Raw genomic sequence first — 27865 nt, forward strand, 5'->3', positions numbered from 1 at the left:
CATTAAAATGGAATATCCTCAATCAATTACACAACAAAGGTCATTATAGCAGAGGCTGATTGGATCAGAGTTGTTGATAGCAGCAGCGATATGCAAACACAGAAAGAGAAACCCCTCAAGAATATTTTTACCATCCAAAGCCCTGTGAGAAAGGCCGGATAACTTCACAATCCAGTCTCACTGACTGACACAGTGCTGGTAAATAGAGAGAGCTTTTTTAATATGAACAGGAGACAGAAGATCACCATGCATTTATTTAGTGCTGCTGTTTTATCCCCATACCTAAATGATATGAGAGACACCATAGAATATGCCTTTTTTTTGTTGATTTGAGATCTAGCAGAATCATAGTGCTCATTTACATAATCAAAATACATTCTTAGAAAAGATTGAAGTGATACTCTTTATATTTTATACTTTGTCTTTCAATATATATATATGTATATAAAAATACATATATATATATAGAAGCTATATATAGAAGCTATATCTTGTATCAATTGTTTTCCTGCTGCACATTTTACATCACAGACATTTTCTTGACGGCTCTCATTCCAATTCAACGAAATCTGTTCAAACAAATTATACAGAGGAGACATTCATCCAGAATGAACAACAGTGGGGACTATGGGACTCACCCATTTTCACCCAGCAGTAAAAATAGTCGACTCAGAAAAAAAGCCCCAAAAAACCTAAAACCAAATATATTCTCAGCAGCTGTTAGGGACATTTGAAAAACACATAGAAATCCATTAATCATGCTGACAGCTATCTTTAACTTGAATCAAAGACAAAGAAAGGGAACAAACAAGACTCAAGCTGACACGAAAAGCCACAGGTTACTGCAGAGTGGGTGATCAATAAACAATGTCGCCCCTGCACAAATATATTCAAATTACAACCCTGACTCATTGGAAAGCAGCAAATGACCACAGCGGCAGCGTGATTGCCTCTCGTCCCTGAATGAAAACTTCACTGGAACTTAAAACAATAGAACTGAACTGCTGAGATCAAAACTAAAAGCCATGTGGGCAGTTTCCTGTTACCAAAACACCATCTGTAAGATTAAATTTGCAGGCTTGTGTGACTCACAGAGCAACAAATTCATGCTTATTTTTAAATCTGACCAGTTTGACGAGGTAAGGGACAACAAGCAGAATAATCATGTGAAAACACACACCTGAGCACATGCATGTTTTACACCCATTCGCATAGAGATGCACGCAGTTATGATGATCTGTATGGCACGCACGCACCCACACCCACACGCACAGACACACACAGAGACATACACATGCATGCTGATGCTACTGAGCAGGTGTCAGGTCACAGTGAAGGGGTGGCGTGTGAGCTGCAGGGTTGCACAATATCATGCAGAGAGAGAAAAGAAAGGATGAATGTGTTGCATGTAGGCAGAGGCAGAGCGTTAATGTAAGGCAAGAGGCAGAGGAGTCATGATGCTGATAAATGCTCAATTTAAAAGCTCAATGGGTGACAGTTGGTGCCAAGCTGACAGCTGTCTGATATGATCTGCTAAAACAGATCTGTTGACTTCCTTAACAATGTTTTGTTACAGATATGCTTCATTTTTAAAGGGATAGTTTGACAGTTTTTTTTTAGGAAAAAGCCTGATTGCTTTCTCAGAGGAGGCCTAAAGATGAGTAGATTGAAAACGTGGCCTCATACTTCCTGTAGAGACATGAGAGCGGTGCTGATATTGTCACCAAACTCTCGCTGATTTAATCACTGAATAATCATTCGCAATTTCCCTCCACCACGATTAAATGACTTGACACATTACTGGTTTTCCTTCATTATAGTCAACACATCAACGTTTAGATATGTCAAAATCTGAGAGCCCCAAAGAAGTTTATACAAGTTTCCATTATTTGTTTACTTTAATATGTGGCGTAGGTTGGGCCAGCGAGGACACACAACATTATGATGTTATGAGAGAGTGGACAGGCCGCTAAAAAGACAGCTGGCACAGAGGCTGATGCGTTTTAATGGACCGCCAGTGAAGAGCGAGATAATATGTTTGTTGAGGCTGTGACAGAATCGCTGTTTACATAATTCAGGGCGACCTGTCAACACGCCAACATTTTCTATCTGCATGCCTTTACAGCTTCCACTTCTCTCTCCCTTTCAAACTTTTCCTGACGCCTTTGATAAAAACAGTCCAAACAGATTCGACCAGTGCTGATTCTTTCCCAAAAAATAATGCCGACTTCTCTCATACTTCATACTACCGCATACTACTTTGATTTCTTTCCACCCTTTTTCCCATGTAAATATAAAACCTCAATAAAAGCCTTTTAACTGTAACAATAACACAGAGTATATTATATTTCTTGAGTATATTCTTGTCTTGGTCATGCATTCACAATGAGGCAGGTCATTACACTAGGTGCACACATTATGAATCAAAATGATCAATTTATAGTTTTTGGAAGTATCATCAACAAGCAAAACAGATTCTCGGAGAACAGAACATTTCCAACTTGCTACAGACAAAGTTGCAGAGCCCAAAAGAAACATTTAAGTGGTATAAAAAAGAAAGAAACACCCCCCCCCCATTTTTTTTTTTTTTTTTACAGTACAAAAATTGGCACAGTATTCTTTAACCAGCGTTGCCATGTCCTCTATACTGGTTGTCGTCAGAAAGCCCCCGATTCATAGACCTATGAGCAGAAAACCCTGAGAGAGACAAGACAGACAGACAGACAGACAGACAGACAGACAGACAGACAGACAGACAGACAGACAGACAGACAGCGAGAGCAACAGACACATAGGAATAGAGATGTTACAGTCATTACTCATCCAGCGAGCAGGGGCTTTGATGGCCAAATGTGAAATTCAAGTGACAATCCACGCAGGAACCATCGTCTGTGATGCATTACGTTGGTGCGTAATGAGCCATAGTGGCTATGTAGGGCCCTTGTTTTGCTCTCATGGCAAGGGTATATGAAGTGTCTCATCTTGAATATGCACAAATAACGACAAAAACAAAAACAGAAATGGAACAGAGCCACTCGCTTTTGCTCTAATCCTGTTAGTCTAAAGGCCCTTCTCCACAGGTTCTCATGATTACCCACTGTTTTCATGTGAAACGAGGGGCGATGACACAATGGCGTCGCCAACCACTACAGGTTGCTGATTGGAATCAGACTTATACAAACGACTCTTGGATATAGGGCTGCTCTGGTAATCTCACTGGATTGGATAAATCTCAATGAGCTGTGCCAAAACGCTTTTTTTAAATACATAAAATATGAGCTAACCAGCTGGCAAATTTGAATGGCAACAAAGGATCTCCTGCAAAAAGACAATGAATAAGTAAGACAACACAACATGGATCTTCAGCATCCCACACAGTTCAGGGGTGTTCCAGAGGAGCGATCCTGCTTTTATGTTGTGTGTCCACAATAGACATTACTGTGCATCCTAAAATCCAGTCAGAGACAAACAAACTAACAATGAAGAAGGGAAGAAAATTATGTGTGAATGGAGGAAGGAAGAAATGAATCTGAGCTATTTTTTAATTTCATTTGGTGAATGAGGTGCTTTATATTAATTTATTTTTTAAAAACAGAAATATGAAACATCATTCTGAGTCAGCAGGTTGCCTACACAGCTTAGCAAATTAGCACAAGGCCCCATGAAGTTGGGTTGGATCTGGTCTCTGGGCCACTAGTTTGAGACCCCTGTTCTAGGCTAACCTCAATGTAGAAAGACAGCGGTAACGTGGGGAAGCTGTCATGCACAGGCAGCGGTAGGCAGTGTGTCCCAGGGGTAAGAATATTGCCATGAAAGTTACTAAGCACATTAATATTGGCAATGGGATAAACTTGTCTTTTTAATGACCTCTTGACCTTTCCTCATATCTTGCCTGCTTGTAAAAAAGATCTGCCATTAGGAAACACGGGAAATTAAAGACACAAACCACTTACTCATCTGAGTCCTTTTTGCTTTCCTCAATGTAGGCAATGGACTCTGAACGCAGCCGGTTGGTGACCTCGTAGGTGCGCAGGGTGACACCAAAGATGTCCTCGTGGTAGCGGTTCTCATCCTGGATACAGTGGCATGGTGAAAGTTGAGAGAGGAAGGGATGAAATGTGAGATGGATTGTTTAACAGTGAACGACAGGGCTGATTTTAAAGAAACAGAAACAAATGAGAGAAATAATAGACAGATCTTAGAAAAAGCCACAATGGCCTTCTGCGAGAGGCTATTTCTTAGCTCACAGCAGAGGTCTTACTTTACGTTATTTAGAAATGTTTGAGCTCTGCATACAGACTATTGCCTTGTGTCGAAGGTTAAACAGCAGGAGGACGGAGGGTTGAAAGTATGCAGATCTGTACATTTTTACTGTCTTTGGAGCTTTTATTTCCAGGCATGTTCTTTTGACTAATCCAGGAATATGTGTTTTGATTATACATAATGAATGTTAAGTATGTAATACATGCAGAGTTGCAGTAATACTTCTATTGGGTTTGGGTATTTTAGCTTTTCTTCATCTGCTCTTACACAATAGAGTGGTGAGACTTTGCATTATGAGTAACATTTGCAGATAGACGGAGGCACATTGACTGTGTTTAGATGCCTGCAGTCACTGAATTTTACTGATTCACTGAACAGTGCTGAAAAAAAAACCCCTCTGCAGTCCATTTGTATTCTACACAGGTACATGTGCTAATCGTAGGCTTGCTGACATATGTCATTATTAGTCTTCAGCCTTTTTACCCCTGAGTTGTGGGGGTGTTCTTTTAATTTCAGGCAGTATTGACTCAACATGCCTTCTGTTTTTCAGCAGCCCATACTTTAGCAGTCAGTTACATACTTTCATGTGAAGAAACTGCCCAGTAGAACTTCATCTACTGCTCAGTGGCACCAAATTGCACTGTTCCCCCTTCTCTTACCCGAAGCTTGCTGATGAAGAAGCCAGCATCCTCCAGGCTCATGTTGCCCTGCTGCTTGATGATTTGCTGGACAGTTTTGAGAACATCCCCGGCCATTGTGACATCCCCACACACGTAGATGTGTCCTCCCTCCTCCCTCAGGCACTGGTACACCGTCTCTGACAACTGCTCGCGCAGTGCATCCTGTACATATTTCTGACAGAGGCAGAGGAGAAATGATGAGTGCGTATGAAGACATCAAGTGTGAAAAAAGTAGGAAAGGAAACAATGTGAAAAGAGGAGTCAGGAGACCACTGACAGATGGGAATAAACTAAACTGAGGTGGAATTTGCACATTGCAAGCTGAAAAACTGCTGCTGTGTTCAGGGACTACCTCATGGAAAATTGTATTCATATTTTTCCATACACTATATTCTGTATATTTCATTCTTTTCAAACTCACTTATTGAACATCTTTGCTATAAACAAAATAAGGGTAATTTATAACAGCAAAGACAGACATACAAGAGTACTTAAAGGATGACAAAAATAAACAAATGATAAAAACCTTACCTGAAGAACAACTGCAGAAAATTGTCAAATGGAAACGTTTCATGCCAATTGGCGCGAGTGTACCAGAGCGGTTCTCACACAGCTATTTCTTTACTCTGTGATTTTATTTAAAACCTACACATCAGTCCAAAGAGAGTTGTGACAAGCTGACCCTTTCACAGTCATGGACAGCTTAGCGCTTGTACCTTTGGTTTGCCGGGCTCTCTGGAATAGGCCGTGTAGAGCTCCTTGAACACTTCTTTGTTCTTGGCCTGGATGGTCTCCTCCTTGTAGATGTGGTCCACCTCAGACTGCCGACAACCAAACACCAGGATCATGGGGCACGACTCAATTCCTACAGGTGACATGAAGAGTTTCTGTTGTGTGTACTATCAAAATAACTGACAGCATTTTAACTGGAAGAAAAAAGTCCATCAGCTTGTCCTGCATATTCAAACTGAAGTTTCTGCCTCCAGCAGTGAAAATCCACTGCAAAGCCTCTCTATGAGGCGCTATTAATTACATCTCACCAACCTTTGTGTTCAAGGTCATATAGTCTCTGCTGCCAGAAGCTTCTGAATGGGGCGATACCTGTTCCTGGGCCCACCAGGATACAAGGTGCTTGGTTGTCTTTGGGAAGTTGGAATGATGGTGCACTAAAACGACGCAAACAGACAGAACGGTTTAACTTAGCGCAAAGAATGGAAAACCTCTCTCTGCTTTCTTGCCGAGAGTTACTTGAGAAGCTTGAGATCACACTCATGCCTGTGAGTGTAATATCTCTTCCACAATACTGAATCATCTGACATTCTACATCTGATATTTACCTACGGACAAAACACGGCACCATCTCCCCCTTCTCTATCCTGTTGAGCCATGAAGAACACACTCCGTGGTGGATGGGTCCCTCTCCATCTGAAAGGGATGATTACAAGGCAAGCACTTTACTTGTTTGTCTTCCCTCCACCTCCCACTCTCTGTAAGTGCACAAACTAACAGGAAAAGAGATGCCCTTGCACGTTCTCCAAGGCTAAAGCCATTCTTCTCTCTCTCTCTCTCTCTCTCTCTCTCTCTCTCCCCCTCTCTAAAGGGAAATTACAGTCATTCAACCACAACTTATACAATCATAGTATCATGTTAGCACAAGTGCACATTACACATGAGGGAAAATAGTGGTGATAGAGTGTGGTCATGTTTGCTAACGACTTCACAGGGTGAGTGTAGCTGCTAATTTCAAAGGTAGGGATATAAAAGCCTTTTGATATAGAATGCACTAAAGCTAACTCTGAAACCCAAACCTGAACAGCTCATGTATTTCATATACTGTTAGACAGACTGGTATACCTGCAATGTTCTCTCTCATTTGTGTTTGCATCCATATCTTTAAATAGAATCTGTTTACAGATACAGAATCTTCCAGAGGTGTCTCTAAATCTACGTTTCTTGTAATTACAGTCGTGGCCTGGCTGCCCTATGAAGCAGACTGGCTTTCCAAGATAACTTGCAATCAATTTTCTTTGAGCCATCGGAGGGTTTTCAGAGAGACTGAGTCATTTGACTTTTCGAGTCTTTGCAGCAACCTTGAAAGAGCCACAGCACACTGCCTTTTATCCATGACATTAACTGAACTGAGGGAAAATATATATACAGGGTATGTACTCTTCTGAGCAAGAGCTTACAGCTAAACACATTTACTAGCATATATTTTACTAGAAATCCCATTTTACTAGTAGTAGAATCTACTAGAAGTCACAGGCTATAATTGACTTTAGTTTGCATTTTTACTGATATCTCAAGAAAATCACCATGTGAAACGCCAGCAAATAAAAAGATAGGAATTTCAGAAAAGCCTGATGGGAGCATTAAAGTCCATCCTTTCCAGTCAGCAGAAAACACAATAGCCTCTACAGCTACACCTACACAGCCTCGACATCCTTGGAGAAACGTTAGCTAACGCTCTTGAACTGAAAAAGAGCCCCAAACGAGCGGGCGGTCCTTACCTCTGGCACGGTAGGAGACCACAGCGACGGTGAGGTGGATCTCTCCTGGGTGCAGGTCTGGAGATGAGCTGATAGAGTAGTAGCGAGGCTGCAGCAGGGGCAGCTGGGTGAGCAGAAGAGTGGACGGCATCTGGATGGAGGGGAACTCCTCCAGCACCTCCACCAGAGTGGGATTGTTGTACCACTTCCACTCCTCATACTCCTGCAAGCCCTGGGATAAAGACCATGTGTGATGAAAGCACAGGTGGATGTATTATTACATTAAATTTCTGCCTTGGTAAGTTGCTGAATTGTTGCCTTTCCAATTAAAAAAAACAAAATAACTGCCACAGTAACAGAAAATAACAGAGGACGTTTTTTTTTTTTTCTTTTACATCTTTAAACATTTCTGACCCGAGAGCAGGAGGCAGCCACAAGCAGAGCCATTCACCATTCACTGCCTGACTGTGTTTGTGTGTCATCGCTGACATTTGGATGTGATGAATTTAGATCACTACCACCAGGCAGAAAAACTTTGATATGTTCCCATCTTTTGCTTTGTTCTCGAGCTGCTAATGAGCGACACAGTGCCCATTAAGAAGCCCCGTGTGGTCTCCATTCTGAGCCTGAAGCGCTTTTGGGCCTGGGTTTGTCAACCTTGATGCACAGATGGGGTTGTGGGTCTTTCCAGAGACTGATATTGTTAATGTCTTCAATATATTACTGATACATTTGTAAAGGCATTCATTCTTTCAATGTAATACAAAAATAAAGTAAACATGACAGCTCAATGCTTGTAATGAGAATCTACATAAAGAAGAGATATGCTTGAGAAGCCCTGCTTTGGTATTGAGTTTGAGGTTTAGCACATATGGAAATAAAAATGATCTGCAGTGCTGATTCTACTGTACTGTTTCTTTTTCTGAATTCAGAAGCCTTCCATCTTTTCCTCTCGCTTTGGTGACAATGATTCGATGTATTCGATGAGTCACTGCTTGGCCTCAGCCAGCCTTTTCCACACATTGACAAAAATGGAGAGTGAATTGTGGGAGGCACTGCAAGGGGGAATGGCTCTGGGTTAGAACGATCAACGGCTTTAAATTGGCGCCAACTCACTCCTACTGTACATATTTCCATCAGTGCAAAGTGCATCGAATCAGCTTTCAGACAGAGAAAACTCTCTCCCATATTTTGATGAATGTGTCAGTTATTGTTGTGCCTTAAACACATGGTGAGCTTTTACAGCACTCCTTCAAAAGTGCTCAAGTGAAAAATGTCATGCATACATTTGGCTCTGATATGGAAGAAAGAGAGAGCATATTTTTGGATATAGCCTACGCACATACATCGCAAATCCCTCATGTGTCTGGTTATGAACCTAACTAAGCACTCGGTGCAGCAGTGAATTACCTTACTGAGGATCTCGAGTTTCTTTTTCTGTTTGTCATTGGTTGCCAGAGCTGCAAACTGCTGCAGCAACACAGGACTCGGTGGGGTGGTGATGTCCAGGAAGTACTGGAAGGCCTGGTCGATGGTGCAGGGAGGGATACGAGTCTCATTTGTCCAGTTACTGATTACACCTGCAGAAAAGAAGAGGGTTAAAGCTGCGTAGATTCATATCAATAGTGGATCAAATGAGTGACATAAAAGGAACATTTGTGGTAATAAACCCATAGATCGCCTAACTCTGCTGTTCTCCTCAGCTCTATGGAGAATCTTAGCCTCTTTAACTCTTTGCTTTGTTTTTTTTTTTTTCCAGCCGGCAAACTTCTGTCAACCCCGTTTCCAGGTGCAGCAGAAAGACAAAGTTAGTGACGCAGTGGAGCATTTACTGCTGTAAAGCCAGATATAGAGAAATAGAGATTAGATGAGACTAGGTATTGGACTATCATGTGCCTACCTTCCCATGTCCTAACCACACACTCACAAGTTCCATTTGAAAGCAGCATTAGCAACAAGTAAAGCTTGTAGAGTGGAGGCAGAGCAGCCAGAGGACATCAGAGGCGAAACCAGAAAATATTTTCACCAGAAAATATGATCCAGTCCACCAAAATTAGTATATAAAGTTATAAAGCTGTGAAAAGCTTATAAAGCTTTTGTACAGCAATGCATGAGGCTCGGCCCCTTAACACACTCTGCACCGACGGCATCCTTCTCATTATACATCCATGAGTGTCATAAAAATTCGGAAAGCGTTTAATTGGACTGAAATTAATATACGTCCCAGGGTGCAGGATGAGTCATTGACATTTTTTTTTATAATTTTCTAGAAAATGACAATACCATTACTAACTAAAAATGACTTTGTTAAGCCAGATACTGAAGAAGAAGAGAAGAGACATGCTTTATTAATACACAACAATGCACACTACATGCACACGCCATGCTTCTTTGTGAAATTATTTCTCTGCATTTGACCCATCCTGGAGAGTCCTTCCTCCGCGGCAGACCAGGAGCGGTGGGCTGCCAGCCGACAGCGGCGCCCGGGGACCCGGTTCTTTTAACCACCATTGGTCAGGTGGTGATCTTCTTGCATGTTTTCAATGGGGGTATTTTTACTGAGGATACCCCAGGTGAACACGACTAGAACATGCAAACTCCACACAGAAAGGCCCCTTTCCTCGAGATAAGCAGCAGGCTCGATGGCATGGTGGAAGACACGCCCCAGACGGGAATCGAACCCGGACATTCTAGCTGTGAGTGGTGGTAGCACTGTCGCCCCACTGTGCCGCCAAACTGGCTACCATACTGGCATATTGGAAGCATTGGGGAGTAACTAGTTACATGTAATGTAACTAAAAGAAATTGTAATCAGTTACAGTAACCATTTCTTTAATCAAATTACAGTTACTGATCAAAATGTGGATGATTACAAAGGGGTTACATCTGAATACATTAGTTGCAGTAAAAAGCTTATATGTAGAATAACTTTCATTCAGCTCAAACAAGTTACCTTACTTTGTTGAGGTAATTAAATTCTTGCATTACTTATTAAAGTTTTAACAGGGTAACTAGCGATCTCTAACCTATGACATTTCAGAAGCAGCCTTCTTAGTGCTGCGTATAGGTGACGTATAGCGGAAGATGTGAGGAAAACACTTAAACACCAATTTTGACTGCATGGGAACTTTAAGTCACTCAGTTTCACCACAACTGTCTGCCAATATGCAGCTTCACGGAAAGATTTCTGGGCATAGACACCTCGCTAAAGTGTGACTGAGAGGCTGTTTCTTATTCATGTTTTGATTTTGACATCCTGCCCAGATTTCCAACCGCAACCCTTCTATTTGCACGCCCACAGTATTCGTAAAGTAGCGTGACGTTGCTAATAGCATCACCCACCCAGGGCAGTGTTCCTCTCCTCCAGGAACTCCACTTTGACAATTTGATTGACAGGTGGAGCATCCTCCAGTTTATCTATGAGAGCTGTCACCAGGTCCTCGTGGTTGCCAGGGAAGATGCCCAGATGGTCTCCGGGCTGGTAGCTCAAGCCGTCATGGTTGTTTGTGTGGAGCCGCACAAATATGGTGGAACGACTGCAAAAGAGATCAGAGATTTAGATTTAGAGAACAACTGTGGTTCACACACCACAGCAAACCAAATGACGGAGTGAGAAGCAGAAGACTGCATTATAGCAATTAGACATTATTTTACAAGTTTATCAAAACAGGCACAATAACATTTAACTCATTTCTTTGCTGTGAAAGTGTTTTTATGTTTCAGGACAAACTCACTTGGATTTGGAAGTTTGTAAGTTTTGAGATTCCAGCATCTTTGCTCCATAAACCTTCTTCTTGTGAATATTGTACAAAGCTGTTGGCAGACAGAAACAAAACTAAATCACATATTCAACTTTAATTTCATTTGGGGGCTGGTCTAAAACAATATGCTTATCTATAGACTTAATCTGTTTTAAATCAAGTTCAACATTTTGGAAAACATGCTTATTTGATTTCTTATAGGTGTTTCTATTATTTTGACCACCCATTATATATCAGCGATGGAAGGCTAAATAACAGAAACAGCCATCTGTAATACAATACAGCTCAACAGCACTAAAACCTGCAGCCTCCAAAATGATCAAGTTGAATCAACACTTCTCATAAACAGTTTCAACATTTTAACCTTCATGAAGGTCGGTGGTGTTGCAGAAATGCTGCATTAGATTGCATAGTCTCAGCTATGTGTAGCTAGATGGACATACTGCCTGGCGTCAGTGTGCAATATTAGTACAATCTTTATCTCATTTAGCTATAATTTGCAAAATTCATTCATGCAAATTAGAAAGCAGAGACACTGGTCTATTTCAGACCTGGTCCAATAGTTTGGACACCTGAACTCAAGACCTGTAGGGTAAAAAGGTGTTAAAATGCTATTGCATTATCATTTTTCATTCCACAACAGAGCCAGAAATCTCAGCTGCAGGTGGCGTAATGGATGAGCCGCTGGTCTTGGTCATTAACATCACCATCCCTGTGCAGATACATTATGGTCAGTTTGTGCTGCGGTGCTTGTTAGCACTTATTACCCTTTAAATATCAAGACACCAAGAGCAGTTCATCGCTCCCGTCCCATAGGATTGTTATCTACCTTCCGTGAGGGCCGGGGCCTCGGCTGTGTACGTCAGGCGGAACTTGCTCTTTTTCCAGCTGCGGTCGTTGCTGATCAAGGAGTCGTTGGCCTTCTCAATGTTCACATCATCGCCAACACAGAACACGTCACAGGCAGCCTTGACATGCAATGGCAGATTCACAGGAGAGAACATGGCCATTATTCAAAGCTTCCCCTCACACCTACACGGGAATAACAAAGGATTTGGAAAATGATCTCTTGCACTCTAAGTAGGACTGCCTTCAACAGCTCAAGGTTATGTGCAGCCAAACACCTTCAACATGCTGCCTTGACGGTTGTTTTAAATTAGTGAGCGGGCGTTCTGATTTTATTCGTGTTGCAAAAGAAAATAGGGGATCATATTAGCATTAAAACCAACATGCCAATCATGGACTGAAGCCAAAAACAGCATGCAAGGTGCACCTGTTCCAAGATCACCACACCATAATGATGGACAAAATGAACCAAAGGGTCTTCGCCCATGAAACTGACCTTAAAAACCTTCTTGGCCCAGGTTCTGAATGACTCCTCCTGGCCACACAGCTCATCTCCTTCTCCCATGCGTAGGATGCGCTCCCCCCCCAGCTCTTCAAACAGCGTGTCCACAGCGTGGGCAAAGGCGCAGAAGTGTGGGTAGGCCCTGGAGCCAAGGCCAAACACTGAGAACCTAAACAGAGACACACACACATATGAAGGAAGAGACAGAGAGGCAGGAAGTATTAAAAAAGCAAAACACAACCACCACCGAGCCGATGTTTGAAAGTTGCCCTTTCTTCCCTCTCGAAGAGAACCAAAACAGCTGACGTAGCTACGGACACTTGTGCTGTCTGGTTTTGGATAGATGTAAACATGAACTAGATCACTTCTCTGAGAGCGTACAAGCCACCCCTTCGCTGTGAAGCAGTCAACCCACATCAAGGTCAAGTTTGAGCCACATTTTCTGTCTCCTCTCCTTTGACAGGTCAGCAAACTGTCCTCTGCAATAAGACTTGTCATCTCCAAAAGGTTTTACAAGCAGAGGAGTCCAGACAGAAGAGAGTGGGGACACAAATGCAATTTACTACATAAAATGTAAATTGTTACTTTACTTCATTTAGTTCCTTTTTACCCTCATTGCAAACCTGCAGATTTACTTCACTGACCAAATTCAAGGTGAGGCTGTCGTAAAACTTGATTTGTCGTAAAACTCGATTTTGTGATTTGCAGACTAAAAATGATTCAAAGTCTTGTTTCAAACTGGAATGAATTGAAAAGTGAATGTTTTTTTTAGACACTGAGGTTACATATGAGCATTGTTTCAGCAGCATTTCCAAGACCATGATACATCTAATTTCAAGATGGCCATTTTTACCTTGAGCTCTAGACATCCTTTAACCTGCAAATTACTGTCATTGTTCACTTGTTAGGGAACTATTCTTTTGACTGCTGAGTATAATTGCCTCAGTTTTTCAGTTTGGTTTGTGTGTTTGTTAGTCAGCAGCATTATGGAAAAATTACTGGGCACATGTTCAGGACACTTGGCAGAAGGGTGCAGCACGGGCTAAAGGAGAACTCATTCAATTCTGCAGCAGATCCAAATCAGGCACATACACAAATTCTTTTACACTGGTGTTAACATCGCCAGATACAGCATTTGCCCTGATGGACTAAATGCCATACATCTTAAAATTGGAAATATATCTGCTAATACATAGTAGTTGCTGGCTGCACATTTGTATTTCAATGAAGAGTGGACTATTGGCCTTGACGGAGGTCTGCGCTCTCCCAGTTCCCCTCTAGTCTAGTTTTCTGACTTTTTTTTTTGACCTGGTTTGTTTTTGTTTACCTGACGTTGGCAAGAGGTCCAGTGCTCTCGAAGTTAATCCTGGCTTCTGGCTCATCGCTGGAGGACTTGCGAGTGTCAGAGTAGGAGGACACACTGTTGAAACGGACCTTGTAGCTCCTGGAAAGGAGGCGAATGAGGAGAGATGAGACGTGTAACTCATGGAAGAAGAAGGCGGAAACTGGCAGGGACAGATACAAACACACGCACGCTGAGGGACTAAACTCACTTTCTGTCTTCTGTGTTGGATGTTGGGTGGTGCATCTCCATTAAGGCAGCTCCAAATTTCTACAATAACCAAAGAGGCACTGTTAGTAAACAGTGCATCTGTCCTGTGCTTTGTTAAATGGGGATGTTATATTGCATGCATACCTCTCCATTTTCAGGTGGATCACCGTTACCGAATGTGCTGGTCACCACTAAGACCAGCGTCTCGTGCTCTAGGTCCACCACATCATAGTCATCCATTGAAGTGACCTGCAGACGTCACAAAAAAGAGCATCGTGTGAGGGAATCTTAGCCTTCGCTCACATGGTGTGGCCTTCTCCATGACACACACTCCACACAACAGATGACTCGAGCGTGTAAATTAAGGCTGAACACACAGCCGCTGGCAGAGGAGGAGGTTGTAATGACCACTCTGTCCTCGCCTCTAACGAGATGATAATATGCTGCTGCCGCACAGCGAGCGTCCATGATGCACACCACTCAACATGATGGTGTATGTCTGCCACGGAACACACACACACACACACACACACACACACACACAAAGACACACAACCAAAGGCGTGAAGAGAAAACAGGCTTTAGCCCAACAACAACGCAGATCTGCCCCGGGCGTTCGCGTCTGCCCTGTGATCCATCTACAGACACCCACTCTCAGTGACACACACATCCGCACACTTGCACACACGCATCTTTTCTTGAATGATTGATCACACTGGAAAAACAGGAAGGGAAAATATGATATGACCCGGAGGAAAAGCACACAGCAGATGATTGAGAGCAGCATGTTTTGCATTTTTTCCCTCTCATTCTCTCATCTTCTCAACAGATTTGCACAGCCAGGGGTGCTTGAGGATCTTGTCTTAAAGTACTGCACTGCTCAACGCTTCACTGGTTAAATCTTGCCTCCAACCAGCGGCACTTTAACGCATGAGAGAAGAAAAAAATGTGACAAAAGACACACTTTCCTCTCCTATCCTCCCGTCGCCTGTACTCAGCAGGCATCTGCTTGGCTTCGTCAGCCAGGGAGCGGGAGGGAGGGGAGGATATAGGAATGATTTCTTTGAATTCCTCCTTTTTCAATTAAACCCTCCATACAATAACACGTAAGTTCAGCTTTCAGATAAGATGATGCAAGGTAGGAGCAAATGTACCTTTGGATCAAACGCGTGCTTGAAGATTTCACAGAGAGTTTTGGCATACTCTTGTGATTTGCCCGTCTCTGTGGCAAACAGTATGGTGGCCTTCACCCTCTTGGCCATGGCCTGGCCCATGAGCTTGGCTGAAAACTTCACAGCCCTGCAGAGGCAAAGAGAGAGACAGTGAGACTGAGATGCACAGAACAATGCAGGACAAGGAATTGAATCATTCAATCAAGGACCAGTGATACAGTCTGCGACCTTTAATCCGCTGCCATGACCAGACGACTCCCACACGTCGATACATCTGATAGAACATTTGTTACTGAGGCAAGTGTGTTTCACTTCAGCAGGCAGTGCACATAATGTCAAGGTATCGGATGGATGACAATTGTGATTACCTAGCTTGTCATGTCCTTGAGGCAATTATATTAATAGCAGAACATATGCGTGAACAAGTGCAGGCATACACCAACAAAACACTGACAAAGCTTTGATTACTCCCTGAGGGGTTGATTGGATGATTTTCATTGCTTAGTACTGCAGCTTCCTTCCCATGTGTCTATCTTGTGACAGGAAAGTGATTACTTGCTTGGCCTTAGATTATCATACACACATCCTACAGTATATTATCTTTGACATTTAGGGTTGCAATTCTGAGGAAGGAAGAGAAGGAGAAGGAAAGGAAATCACTCATTTGACAAAACCAAGCATGGTTTTCTTCTCACATCTCTGCGTGACTGCACACTCACTTGGCAAGCTTCTTGAATCCGATGGCTCTCTTCTTTGTGGGCGTCCCATTGACTCCTTTCCACACGTGGGTATGCCAGGCATCAAGCTTTTGCATATGGGAAAAGAAATTAGAGTTCAGAGGTTGCCTTTGTTTAAGGTTCCAAGATACTGAGATATCATCTGTGATATTATTCTGGGAGCAACTTGTTATAAAGGAGATGCAATTTGCAATGTTCTGCACACACTTTCCTTTAAGGTGGCTGTTTTATTAGTAGCCCAAGTAATGATTTCCAACTTTAATTTACCTTAATGACTTCCTTAATATACCTTAACAGCCAACCAGTTTGTAAAGTGTGTGATACTCTCTGCCAAAAACACAACACCATTATCACATTAACTGCCTCCCCTCCTCCCTCACCTGGTACTCATAGGAAGGGGTGAGGCGGTAGTTGAGCATTTCTTGGTGGAAAACTGGTGTGATACTTCCTGACATGGGGGGGACAATCCACACCCAGTCTCCAGGACAGCCGCCTCGCACCCGGTACTCATTTTCCATGTGTTTCATGAAGGACTCTGTGGCTGAGTGATGGTCTACTATGGTCACTTTGCAAGACTGGAAATAGGAGACACAAACCTCATGAGTGATAAACATAAATAACAGACTGCATAAGAAACAAACATTTACTCAAAAGTATTTTATACTGCAGAGGTGATACAAGGTGTTTTTATGAAAGTTGATGGTACTTTTGCAATGAAACTTGGTTCAAAACAACAGTTTTTGTTGAAGTATTCCTTTTAATGAGCAGACCTGTACCTACCTGGAAGCTGTACAGAACAGCGACGTTGATCTCCACCAGTGCCTGGTCTTTCCAAAGAGAGGAAGTCTTCCTGGTGTCTAAGGCCATCCTGTTAGCAACCTCCTACGTAATATGGAAAGAAAATTCAACGTAAAAGCTGTGTGATGTACTGCATGTAGAACAGCAAAATGACGCCTGAGGAAAGTAATGAGAGGTCAAGGTTTCTTACGTTTGTTATGCTTATATTCCGCTTGTTATGAAACTTTCAAAAATCAAGTGTGATGTTCAACTATGTTTCATGCCTCAAGTGGGTGCTAGCTCATATTTTTCAAAAAAGAACATTTTCTGCATGTTCTTCAACATCGGTGAGAATGAATCATTAATGTGACATCATGTTTTTTGTGGCTCAGCGGTTTCAGCTCAGGCCTGGAAAAAATTGTTATTCACCAAATAATTAATCCCAAACAAAACCCAAAGAACAGTTCACAAGCAAGTAGCCCTCTTCATCAACAAGTGCAAGCGCAATGTCTGTACTTCACTTGTAAGGCCAATCCACCAAAGCTGGCACTGACAAGCCCTGAAGTGCTCTTCACAATTGCACCACTCTAGTCTAAACTGAGATTTTACTTGTCTGAATAGGATACATGCAAAGATAGTAGTCTGATTGCCCTATTTATATGTATGTATTTCCTTTTAGATAATTTGGAGATTTAGGCAGAACAGATCTCAATTCTATTTCCGCCGGCAAAAACATAAACATACAGAATACGACTGTATCAATCAATGAACAGATGCATAAATAAATGCATATTTTCACATACCGTTATAATGAAAATGGTATATTTCACATTGAGAGTTTCTGACAAAGCACAAGGAGACTTTATTCTTTTCAAGCGCTGTTAATCAGCTTTCTCCTCACTGTACACAATTACAGTAGAAGAAGGGCATTCTGATTGGGTCATTTGCTGACACAACACATGCACAAGGCTTCAGTCAATCTGTGCCTCTGATTCCTCCAGTGGAGCATAACTGTATTTTGGCACAATGCACTACCTCCAGAATGTTGTAGCGTGAACTGTCGCAGAAGTCCCTCACGCCAATCTCTGTGCCCATGTACCAGCCGCTGAAGGGGCAGCCAGTGAACTCCAAGCCGCCGACCTCCAGCAGCATGTTGGAGACTGCCGGGAGGCTGTACCACTTCAGGTCCAGGTCCTTGAACCACTCGTACCTGCGCAGTGCAAGCAGGAGAATGACTGGTGGGAACTGCAGATGTTATAATTTGTGGCAGTCTTGCTGAGCACATACATGTATCCATGAGACACGGATCATTAAGAGGGAGTGCAGCCAAAAGCAGCATTAACAAAAAGAAAACACTTTTGGACCTCACTGTCCATCCCACCACTCACTCTTCGCACCCTCAACAGGGATTGATAACATTGCTTTCAGTGTATTATTTGCAGAGCTGGGTGTAATCTTGTTTAATGATGATGCGACGCTGTTGGTGGTCGTAGGCCTGTGCCAAGTTGTTGCCAGAGCTGAGGGCCAGTAGATACAGGGTATGGAGCAAGAGATGCCAATTTTTCGGGGGGAGTCTGGCAGCGAGATCAGTGTGTCAAGGGATTCTGAAATGCTCTCTGTAGCATGGCAGCTCTGTCTGTGTCTGGGTCTGGTGATGCGAAAACTAGTGGAGGTAATACCCAATTCTTTACTGATTATTGGTTTTTAGATACAGCGGCTTAATGCTGCAGATCTCAAAGGCATTATGGCTTTGCACAGTAGCTAACGTAAGAAAAGTTTTCATCCAAGTAAAAACATAACAATAAAAACAGGCAACCTTCCTAACAAGCCCCATGGTTACCACAAAAGCTGGCATAGCAACAGATAAAATATGGCTAGCTGTGCTTTCTGGGAATATTCAGCACAGTTGGAATGTGACGGTAACCCAATCAGACTCCTTGGCGTCAAAGTACCCCATTGTTTAAGAAGTGTTGTAAAGAGATGTGTGAGTGGGTGGATGTCTTTTTGTGCAGCCCCCTCTGTTCTTGTTTTGCTCCATTCTGTGTATTTTATGCACGCTTAAGAGGGAAGTCATAACTCACTTTGGGTGTGTGATGGGCACCTCCAGGATGAGGTCTTCAGGAATCTCAAACAGCTCGGGGTCATTTCCGTTGGCTTGCAGCAGGAGGGGCAGGACATCAAAGCGGCCCTTTGGAGCTTTCCATCCCAACTGCATGCAGATCTAGTGACCAAAAGCAACGAATAGGGTGTTTCTGCCAAGGTGAATTTTTCCAGCTTTACCTCATTGACTTAGAAATACACTTTGTCTTGTGTACCTCAGTAAACTCAACATTAGCAGGGTCTCCCACGATCTGTCCATCAGGCTGTTTGTAGCCTGCATAACGAATCAGCTGAGTGTTCCACACTCGAAAGTCATGCGTGCCATCTGTTCTCTGAGGAAATATGGTGATGGCTGACCTGGGACAAAATAAACAAACCGAAAAAGATAACCAAAAAAGAATGTCAATGATGTGTATACAACACTTGCATTTATGTGGTAATCATTTGTTTACATTTAGAGTAAAATAATCAGATTCCTGCTCTGTGCCACAGTAATATCAAGATCATGTTGTTGTCTGCACATTCATGTTCATGAAGAAAGAGGCTGTGTGACAAAGGATTAAATGGTGAATATGAATATTTAAGTACATTAATCAACAAGATTGTTAACAGATGGTTTTAGTTGTGGATGTGATCTGAGCCCAAAGGCATTTTTAATTACGTTATGTCAAAGGGCTCGAAGTGGGACCAAGGCTTAGCTACCTTTGGTCTGTTCTATATCCCAGTCGTGTTTTAATGCCACAACCGGGCAAAAGTGTTAATGCTGCTAAGCCGGTTGTAAGTCGCTGGGCGGAGAGCAGCTGGTGTGAATCTGGGCCACTTGTGCGAGCAGTCTACATCTGCAGTAAACGCTCTCTCAGCTTGGCTTCAGAAACTTGTGCAAATGGTCATATTCTGTAGGCTCAGACTTCATTTTCATTTGTCCTCTTGTGGGTAACATATGATGTATTAAGTGATGGTTTAGGTCATCAATATACAAGTGAAAAATATTGTAGTCAATAAGTCTTCATGTAATATTATTTCCAGATATATATAAAACAATGTCATCACATTGTTATATGAACCATTTTAATTCATAGAGTCTAATATTTTTGATTGATTATAAGAGCCCGATTCCTAAAAAACTCAGATGCTGTGTACAATATAAATATAACTATACCCAGTTGAAACTTTTGTAATTTTTGTATATATCTGCTTATTCTGAATTTGGTGCAGTGACACGTTTCAAACAAGTTGTGACAGGAGCAACTAAAGACTGGGAAAGTTGTAGAATGCTCCAAAAACACCTGTTTGGATCATTCCACAGGTTCATAACAGGTCATAGTATGATGGTTGGGTATGAAAGGGGCATCCTGCAAAGGCTCAGCTGTTCACATGCAAGGATGGAGCGAGGTTCAACACTTTGTGAACACATGATTGTACAGTATAAAGGAGATTACTACATGGGATCAGGAACACTTCATAAAAAAGTTGTCAGTAAACGCAGTTCATTTGCAAATGCCTGCATTCTGTTTTTATTTACATTTTACGTGGTGACCTACTTTAAAAGAAGGAAAATGCATTTTACCATTTATTACCAGGCAAGGGCCATGACTTATCTGGACCAAAATCTGTTACGACTGCAAACTGCAACTTGAAGAAGCGAAACGAAGGCACACTGACTCACTGATTAAAAAGCAATTATAACTGCATTATTACCAGAAATAATAAACACCAGCAAGCAGGATTTTTCTCAACCTAGAACCCCAGCATTTGTTCTCAGTAACCACTAATGACTGACTTAGTATCACTATATAACTGCAAAGGATTAGTAAATAATCAATGAAGCCATTCGTTACAACTTATTGCCTTTTATAAGGTGCCTGATGAGAAAGTTGTAGAATGATATTATATTATTCAACAACTTGTAACATTCACTATCTTTTAGGTCATTAGCAACCTATTCGCTCTGAATCGCCTGTGTTGTAATATTGACAGCTGATTTTGACTAAGCAAAGGCATTCCAAAACTACTGAAGCATGTTGCAATAGGACTATATGTTTCTTTATTTGTTTGTGTTTATTTATGCTAAAGTGAGCCAGACTAGGAGAGCTGGAGCCAGGATGTGGTACTGGCTCTTATCAACATGTGTATCCGAGCTGTCCTTCTGAAGGCCAGGCTAAGTGTAGTAATGAGTCAGAAGCTATCCATCATCCAACAAGTAAATACGAGGTGTCACATGTGATTAGGACTTGGCAGAAAAAGTGAGTGAGCGCTGCGCAGGTCTAAAAAATGACTGCTTGTTAGCAAGGCCCGCCGCCTCACCGGGGTGACGATAGGTGCCGAGACACTGACAGAGAGACAGGCAGCAGATAGTGTCAGAGACAGTGTTAAGAGACAGAGCATACACTGACAGATGGGACAGTGGGTCAAGTCAGGGTAGCCAGAGAGGGAGAGGGGTGATGAGATACATGGAGCGACAGATGGACAAGTGTAGTTGGAGGAACATGAAGAGAGTTGAACAAAAAGAAACGAGACTTAGGGTAAATAGTTGTGCAGTGTGTGTGTGTGTGTGTGTGTGTGTGTGTGTGTGTGTGTGTGTGTGTGTGTGTGTGTGTGTGTGTGAGACAGTGTGTTTTACCTCAGGTTGCCTTTGTTGGTGGCATACTTGATGTGGTTACAGATGTAGTTGTACATTCCATGAGCTGTTGTGCAGTCTCTAGCATCAAAAACCTAGAAAGCAAATGTAAAAATGAACATTCAGCACCAGGTTTATGCATAGTAAGCCCAGCGAAACACCACTTTGCAAACAAGAGAGAAGAAAGAAGGATGTTCACTGAGAGCTGAAGTAAAATCATCATCATTTTTTATGGAGTAGTAACATAGTTTGAGTACTGCTTCGCACGAACAAGTAACTACAGCACGGGTTGGTGTCAGGATGTAGGGGGAGTAGAAAAAACATTAGGAGAAAAAGCTTGAGTTCATTCATTCATGTCTCCATTAAAGTCTATAATGGAGACATGAAAGCAGATAGAGAGTGCAGTCAACCTGACTGGATCAATCTACTATCTATGGTTGAAACACTTCCTTTCTGCCATAAACTGAGCCTTCATTTTCCTGGCAGATCATACCCGATGGCAGACACAACTGTATAGTGAAAGTGAGGCTTGTAGGGAACTAGTCTACATGCTGATAGTGTCATTATTCAACAGCCATTACATTGTGCAATCAACATTTACTTAATAATGACTAATTAAAGTCTTGTCTATTGCCAGTTTAAATATACTATTAAAATTAAAATGGTATGCATCTTTTTGTGGTAAAGCCAAACAAGTGACTGAACCAACTGCCTTTTTTATGTCTCTGAATATCTTGGATATGATAAAAAATGTAATGCAGAGTAAAGACGTACCTGAAGTTTGGACCACTGGATCCTCCCCACACATCGGGCAGCATTCCTCCAGGCGTGCTTGGCTCCATAAATCAGTTCGGTGTCTTTCAGCTGGTAAGTCCCTGAAGCTTCAATCTCCTTGGTCACCTCCTCCAGCCTGTCCACATGGGCCTTAGAGCTATACCTGGTCCACAGGCACAATAGGATAAAAACATGTACATACACAGCTATAGCATAACAGAAAACGCAGTATATGTGAATTGTGCCACTTTTGATGCCTTGCAGACTAGTTCATGAACAAATCTGGGCCTGTCATGGTCATGTTATGTAAGTGCTAAAGCCTGTATAACTGCCAAAGTTAACAATTTACCTGCTGACATTTAGGTAAGTGAAATGTAAAAATGTCTATAACTTATATTCTAGTCGGAACAAAAGTTAGCCACGGTATCTGTCCACCCATGAATGTGAACCAAATCAAACATGTGCATAATGTTCCTTGACCAACAGGTCCATGCTGGGTTTAGCTAAATGCTAAATGCTCATGGTGGATCCTCCAGCAGTATCCTCTGAGATCACTAATGGAACCTCTAACAGCCGTGACGTGTGTGAGGTCTTTCTGCTGTTACAACTGTGACTGCCGAGTGCTCTTTGAGCTCAAAATTCTTTGAATTCGAGGGGCACAGTGGGACAAGAGAGGTCAAGTGGACTGCTTGTTATGAGAATCGGCTACGAAAAGCTTCACAAGAACTTGAACCCAGAGCAGATCGAGACGGACATTGCTGTGCAAACGGCTCAGATAATGAACAATGAACTCACTTATAGATGTTGCTCCAGAGGAGAACGTTGCTAGGAAACATAGCTTTGTCTGTGCACTACATGTTGTGCAAAAACTGTGCAGCTCTCTTTTTGCTTTAATATGTCTGTTTGTGGCTGCAGCAACTGTGGAATTTGAATTACTTATACATGTCTGTGTTGTCTGCCTTGGTGATTTATTCTGCTGTTGATTGTAAATAGCGTCAGGCTAATTCATTTATGTAGTTTAATAAAGCTTGTTGCACCTGCTTTGGTTCCCACTTTTTATTTATTGTTGGCCATTTGTGTTTGCCTGAGTTTTGTGGTCTTTAAAAGGTGGGCACTTGGCAGCCTAATATTACCCAGCTCAGAATGTGTTGTTCTTTGGCTCTACCCACGGAGGTCTAACTTGTACCTCTGCAGGCGCTTCAGGCTGTGCTCACCTTTTGATGGAGGTGTAGTACTGGTCTATGAAGTCAGTGGCCAGACGAAGAAGCTCCTCTTTGCTTCTGACCTCATCTGGTTTGCGGACGTGCAGGTTGGGCGTCATCACAGAGCCTCTGCACACATCTTCAGTGCAGATTGCCATCTGAAAAGATAAGCAGATAAGGGAGGCTTATTTTTTTCTCCAGTGCCAAAATGCAACTGAAGAGCTAGGTGATCATGATGTAAGGTATATGATGAAATTTTCTGGTAAAGTATCTGCAAATATCCTCAAAATTTACTTTGCAGCCAAGCATAATGCTCACAGAACATACCACGCTGGCTTCTTGGTGCACAGAACAGTGGTGTTAGTTACCGCAGTTTTATTGGACACACACACATTTCTGTGCCCTTCAGGGTTCCTGTTCACTCAGAAGAGACTGTTTCTGCATCCATCTCTGTGCTGTAATTGAATGCATCATGGGAGAAGCATGGCATTCTCTTAATTTACTAAAGACAGAGCTATTAAATTACCTTCTTTCTCCTTTCTTTTTAGATTAACCGGGTAAGTCTTGCTTCTGCTTGATATGAAACAGACCTGAATGTTTGAATTATACTTTAAGTAAATGGACTCATTCAAAAGAAAACAGTTTTCCAATCCAATTTTCATATACTTTTTTTTGTTTGGCTTTGTACTTGACGTGTGAACCATAATCAGAACACCACTTTTGCCCTGTGGAAGAAGGTGTTATTTCACGGTGCCAACCCTGTGTAAAAATATATTTACCTTCTACCACCTTGCTTGAGAACCCTATTAAACATCAAATTAAGAACTGCTTTTAACCCCTGATAGATTTTCCAATTCACTTTCATTCCTTTCCCCAGGATAAAAAGACCAAAGCTTTTGATCTTAAATGAACTAGAAAAAGCATGTATTTCAATATGCAAGGCCATGAAAGGTTTTCAAATTTACCAACTCAATTATATCATAATGTTATACTTCAAATTAACTTCAAATTAAAGGTCAATTTTTATTATAAGTAAGGCTGATTTTTATTGTAAGTAAGGTCAATTTTTATTGTAAGTTCCAGACTCTGAATGCATACAGGAGATCATAACTGTTTTACAATTTCTTTCATTATATTGCTCACACATGGCTGGCCCGCATGTTAATGAATGAGTAACTCGGTGAGTCATGGATTGGTATCCTTCCATTAAGCAGAGACAGGAAGACAGAAAGAGCGAGGAGGAAAGACAAAAAATAAGGAAACAGACAGATGCAGAGAGAAAATTGCTCATAGCTGAGAGCAACCTTGTGTGGTCAGTTTAAAATGATTAGAGCTGAAGTCAGCTGTCACTTTGGTTTGCCTAAATGCCTTCAACCAGCTTAGAGAGAGATCGAGTGAGTGAGCAACAGCGGACGACAGAAACGATAGCGCAGGCGTGCAGTCGAAGAGGAAATTTGACAATGACCCCGCTGCTAAAATTGGCTCGTTAGGCCAAACCACACACTTAGACCAAAATACTCAGACGTGGACCGGCAGTCTGTCCAAAATAAACTGCCCCCGTGTCCCTTCCAACAAGTCCAACCCTCGCTCAACAAAACCAGAAAGAAATCTGCTTGAACAAGACAACAAACACACCACCGCAGCCAGTCAAAACAAAGGAAAATGGGAAAGGAAATTGAGTGAGAATCTGAGAAAGCGCTCACGAAAACTGAAGATAAAAATAAAGGGATAATTAGAAATGAAAAAGAATGCTAAGAGAAGATAATTGACAACAAGAGGGAACAACAAAGCTGAGGCAGAAAAACATGAACAGTGAGAGGTGACGGAGTAAAAGGGGGAAATGGATGAGTAGAGCAGGGAGTGTTAAAAATAAAACAAAGGAATCACTTGTGCTCCAGCACGTCCGCTCGTCATACCGCTCTGGGCATTCATGCCAGCCAGCTGTCCTTTTCGAGAAAGACGGATCATCCTCGAATACAGCAACGTCTGTGATATATAATAAATCTGAAGATGCTACTACAGGCCATTCATTGGGATGCACAGTCCGCTCGATAAGTCACTGAAGTAATTAGACTGCTGTTTGTGTTTTGGGCTGTGAATGCTTAAACAGTGGGGTTCACCTTGTGCTTTGCTAGGCTGGCTTACTAACTAGAGAAGAAACTTTGGCTGCATGATAAAATGGAAAAACAAATGGATGGACAGAGTGGTTGATAGATGCATGGAGGTGAGGAATCTATTTTCTTACCAAAGTCTTTGCTTTTTGGAATTTCACGCTCAAACAAAGCTTTTGGAAAACTCACAGTGTTCCCTGTGGGACCTTATTTCAGAAAATGTGTGTGATTGTCAGCAGCAAGAGACCGATCCTTTTTTGATCCCTTTTGAATTGTGCCATGGACTACACATTTGTCTATTCAAAAGATTCCTTAGTTTGGCGGTTTGTGTGAAACCGCCAGTGAACTACATCTCTTTCATCTTGCACAATATAAGTCACCGACACCAACATGGCTGTCACCTTGGCACATTTAACATGGAAAAAGTATTAAAAGAGGTGGAAATCACTATATTATATGGAGAACTACAGCTGTTCGTTCCCAGGGGCTCGGACATGGGACTGGTTCTGTGAGGTTTTAATTTAATTCATAGCACAAGTAGTATAGGTAGTGTATTGGATGGGGAAGGATTTTGCTTCTCTATTCAGCTTTTCGACACCACATTGAGGGTGGAGACTTTCCTCCCAAGAGAAGCAGCATCGGTTGCTTGACCAAACCTCCATGTGTGGCCAAATCTCTGTATGTTTACATGATAGTGACAGGGTCCTCTCGTGGCCTTTGTAAGGAGGCAGTTGTACGATGTTATTATACAGCCTGCATAGGGAGCTATTCAGGGCAGATGGATGGATCAAGGAAATGTTTGACTGTTACACCATAGACTGCTGTTTGTTTCCTGTTTCCAACCAACAATCAGCTTTGGTTTCTTGACCAAGACCATTCTCCAATCTTAACCTTTGGTGCTCCTCTCGACAATAATCAGCTCAAACATTTCATTTGCACAGCACTTTGCTGTATAACCAAAATACCTGCAAAGCTAATGGCAATCCTATCAGCCTCTGCTGCACTGGATGGATGCATGTTGTTGAGCATTTCATGCTACATATGTATGACGCAATAACATCAGGCAATCTGAACAAAAACGTCCACTAAATATTACATGTTTGACTTCCTGAAAATGTTAAGTCATTCCATGACCATCTGAATGGCTGTATGACCATGTGAGCTGTCCCCATATAATATATCAGCAATCTGCTATTTTCCTTCAGAAGTATTAATTGTTTCATAAGCTTTAATGAGATCCACCAACCCCTGCTTTCTAGCTAAATAGGAGCTAAATCACCAACATGTCAGGCGAGAGCTCTCTAAGGTATGAATAGTTAGTGAGAAGCAGTGAAAAGGCACGCCACACTGTGCTATTATTCTTCAATCTACTTGACTTGCAAATTATATGTTCGTGAGTCTGCAGCCTAAATGTTTTTCCAGTCAACCAATGTATTGTATTTGCTATTCATCAGTGCCTTTAAGGTACCATTAAAGTCATAGATGTCATGTGTGTCACTTTTGTTAGCTGACCTACAGTATGAAAGCTTTGCATGTGTGTGATTTTATACAAAGGCTGCCACACAGAACTTCTGGTTGTTATACATTTGTCCGGTTAGTATGTGAAGTCATGTTAGCCCGCGATTCATGTTACACCTGCTATGGTAATCTGATATCTTAAGTAACCTCAACAGAATTTTAAATGAAGTTGCTTTTATTGGTGGACTGTATTGCATTGCATTACAATTGCATCATACAGGTGTTTCTATCTTTTTGGCCACATGGTGCCAGTAGTTTTAATCTTTTCCAATTTAGTGAAGAGTGTCAGGACAAGAAGAAGCAACAACACCTCAAAGCCGTCATTCAGATTCACCACTGGCACAGAAACCCCAGCTATTCTAGCAAGACTTGAATCATGACATCAGAATCTTTCTCTTACCTCAGCGACAAATGTAAAAGCTGCAGGCGGATATGTATGCTTTACCTTGCTGGAGCTGTGGTGGAGGGTGTCATTGTAGATGGTGCCGGTCTCCCAGTTCTTGATCTTTAAGAAGCGGGGACATTTGGAGGGGCTGCCATTCTGCAGTGACTTAGTGGGCGAGATCCTGCCGGAGGCCGGAGGCTGAAAAGAGCACACAGACATTTAGACATGCATCATTACTTCATGCCTTTGTGCTGTGTCTGGCTTATAGGTTGTGACTTCTGAGACACCTTTGGTGCGAGGTGGATTAGCTGTTTATGAATGGGAGTCATACTGAGGAAAACTGAAAAGAGACGCAGCTCTCCCACTGTGTCCGACTGGA

At 42.1% G+C, this 27865-nt stretch overlaps 1 protein-coding gene across 4 annotated transcripts in view; it reads right to left on the minus strand.

The window, feature by feature from the left end:
* Nucleotides 1–2580: 2580 nt before the first annotated feature.
* The window catches only part of nos1 (nitric oxide synthase 1 (neuronal)), a 36198-nt gene continuing 10913 nt past the window's right edge, over nt 2581–27865 (minus strand). For all 4 annotated transcript variants that reach the window (XM_070963738.1, XM_070963736.1, XM_070963739.1 and 1 more), the window contains 26 exons: nt 27547–27684; nt 23485–23630; nt 22271–22433; nt 21500–21591; nt 19095–19236; nt 18861–19000; nt 17815–17989; nt 16783–16884; nt 16383–16577; nt 15985–16070; nt 15248–15392; nt 14238–14342; nt 14095–14153; nt 13869–13985; nt 12536–12710; nt 12023–12161; nt 11167–11245; nt 10775–10968; nt 8843–9012; nt 7454–7664; nt 6281–6368; nt 5988–6109; nt 5660–5808; nt 4923–5117; nt 3954–4072; nt 2581–2697 (listed from right to left, as the gene is read on the minus strand). In XM_070963738.1, coding sequence (XP_070819839.1) covers nt 2682–2697; nt 3954–4072; nt 4923–5117; nt 5660–5808; nt 5988–6109; nt 6281–6368; nt 7454–7664; nt 8843–9012; nt 10775–10968; nt 11167–11245; nt 12023–12161; nt 12536–12710; nt 13869–13985; nt 14095–14153; nt 14238–14342; nt 15248–15392; nt 15985–16070; nt 16383–16577; nt 16783–16884; nt 17815–17989; nt 18861–19000; nt 19095–19236; nt 21500–21591; nt 22271–22433; nt 23485–23630; nt 27547–27684 — 3462 coding nt within the window. In that variant the 3' untranslated portion in view covers nt 2581–2681. The remainder of the gene's footprint in view (nt 2698–3953; nt 4073–4922; nt 5118–5659; nt 5809–5987; nt 6110–6280; nt 6369–7453; nt 7665–8842; nt 9013–10774; nt 10969–11166; nt 11246–12022; nt 12162–12535; nt 12711–13868; nt 13986–14094; nt 14154–14237; nt 14343–15247; nt 15393–15984; nt 16071–16382; nt 16578–16782; nt 16885–17814; nt 17990–18860; nt 19001–19094; nt 19237–21499; nt 21592–22270; nt 22434–23484; nt 23631–27546; nt 27685–27865) is intronic.

The sequence above is a fragment of the Chaetodon trifascialis genome, chromosome 6 (assembly GCF_039877785.1).
Source record: "Chaetodon trifascialis isolate fChaTrf1 chromosome 6, fChaTrf1.hap1, whole genome shotgun sequence".
Classification (NCBI taxonomy): domain Eukaryota; kingdom Metazoa; phylum Chordata; class Actinopteri; order Chaetodontiformes; family Chaetodontidae; genus Chaetodon; species Chaetodon trifascialis.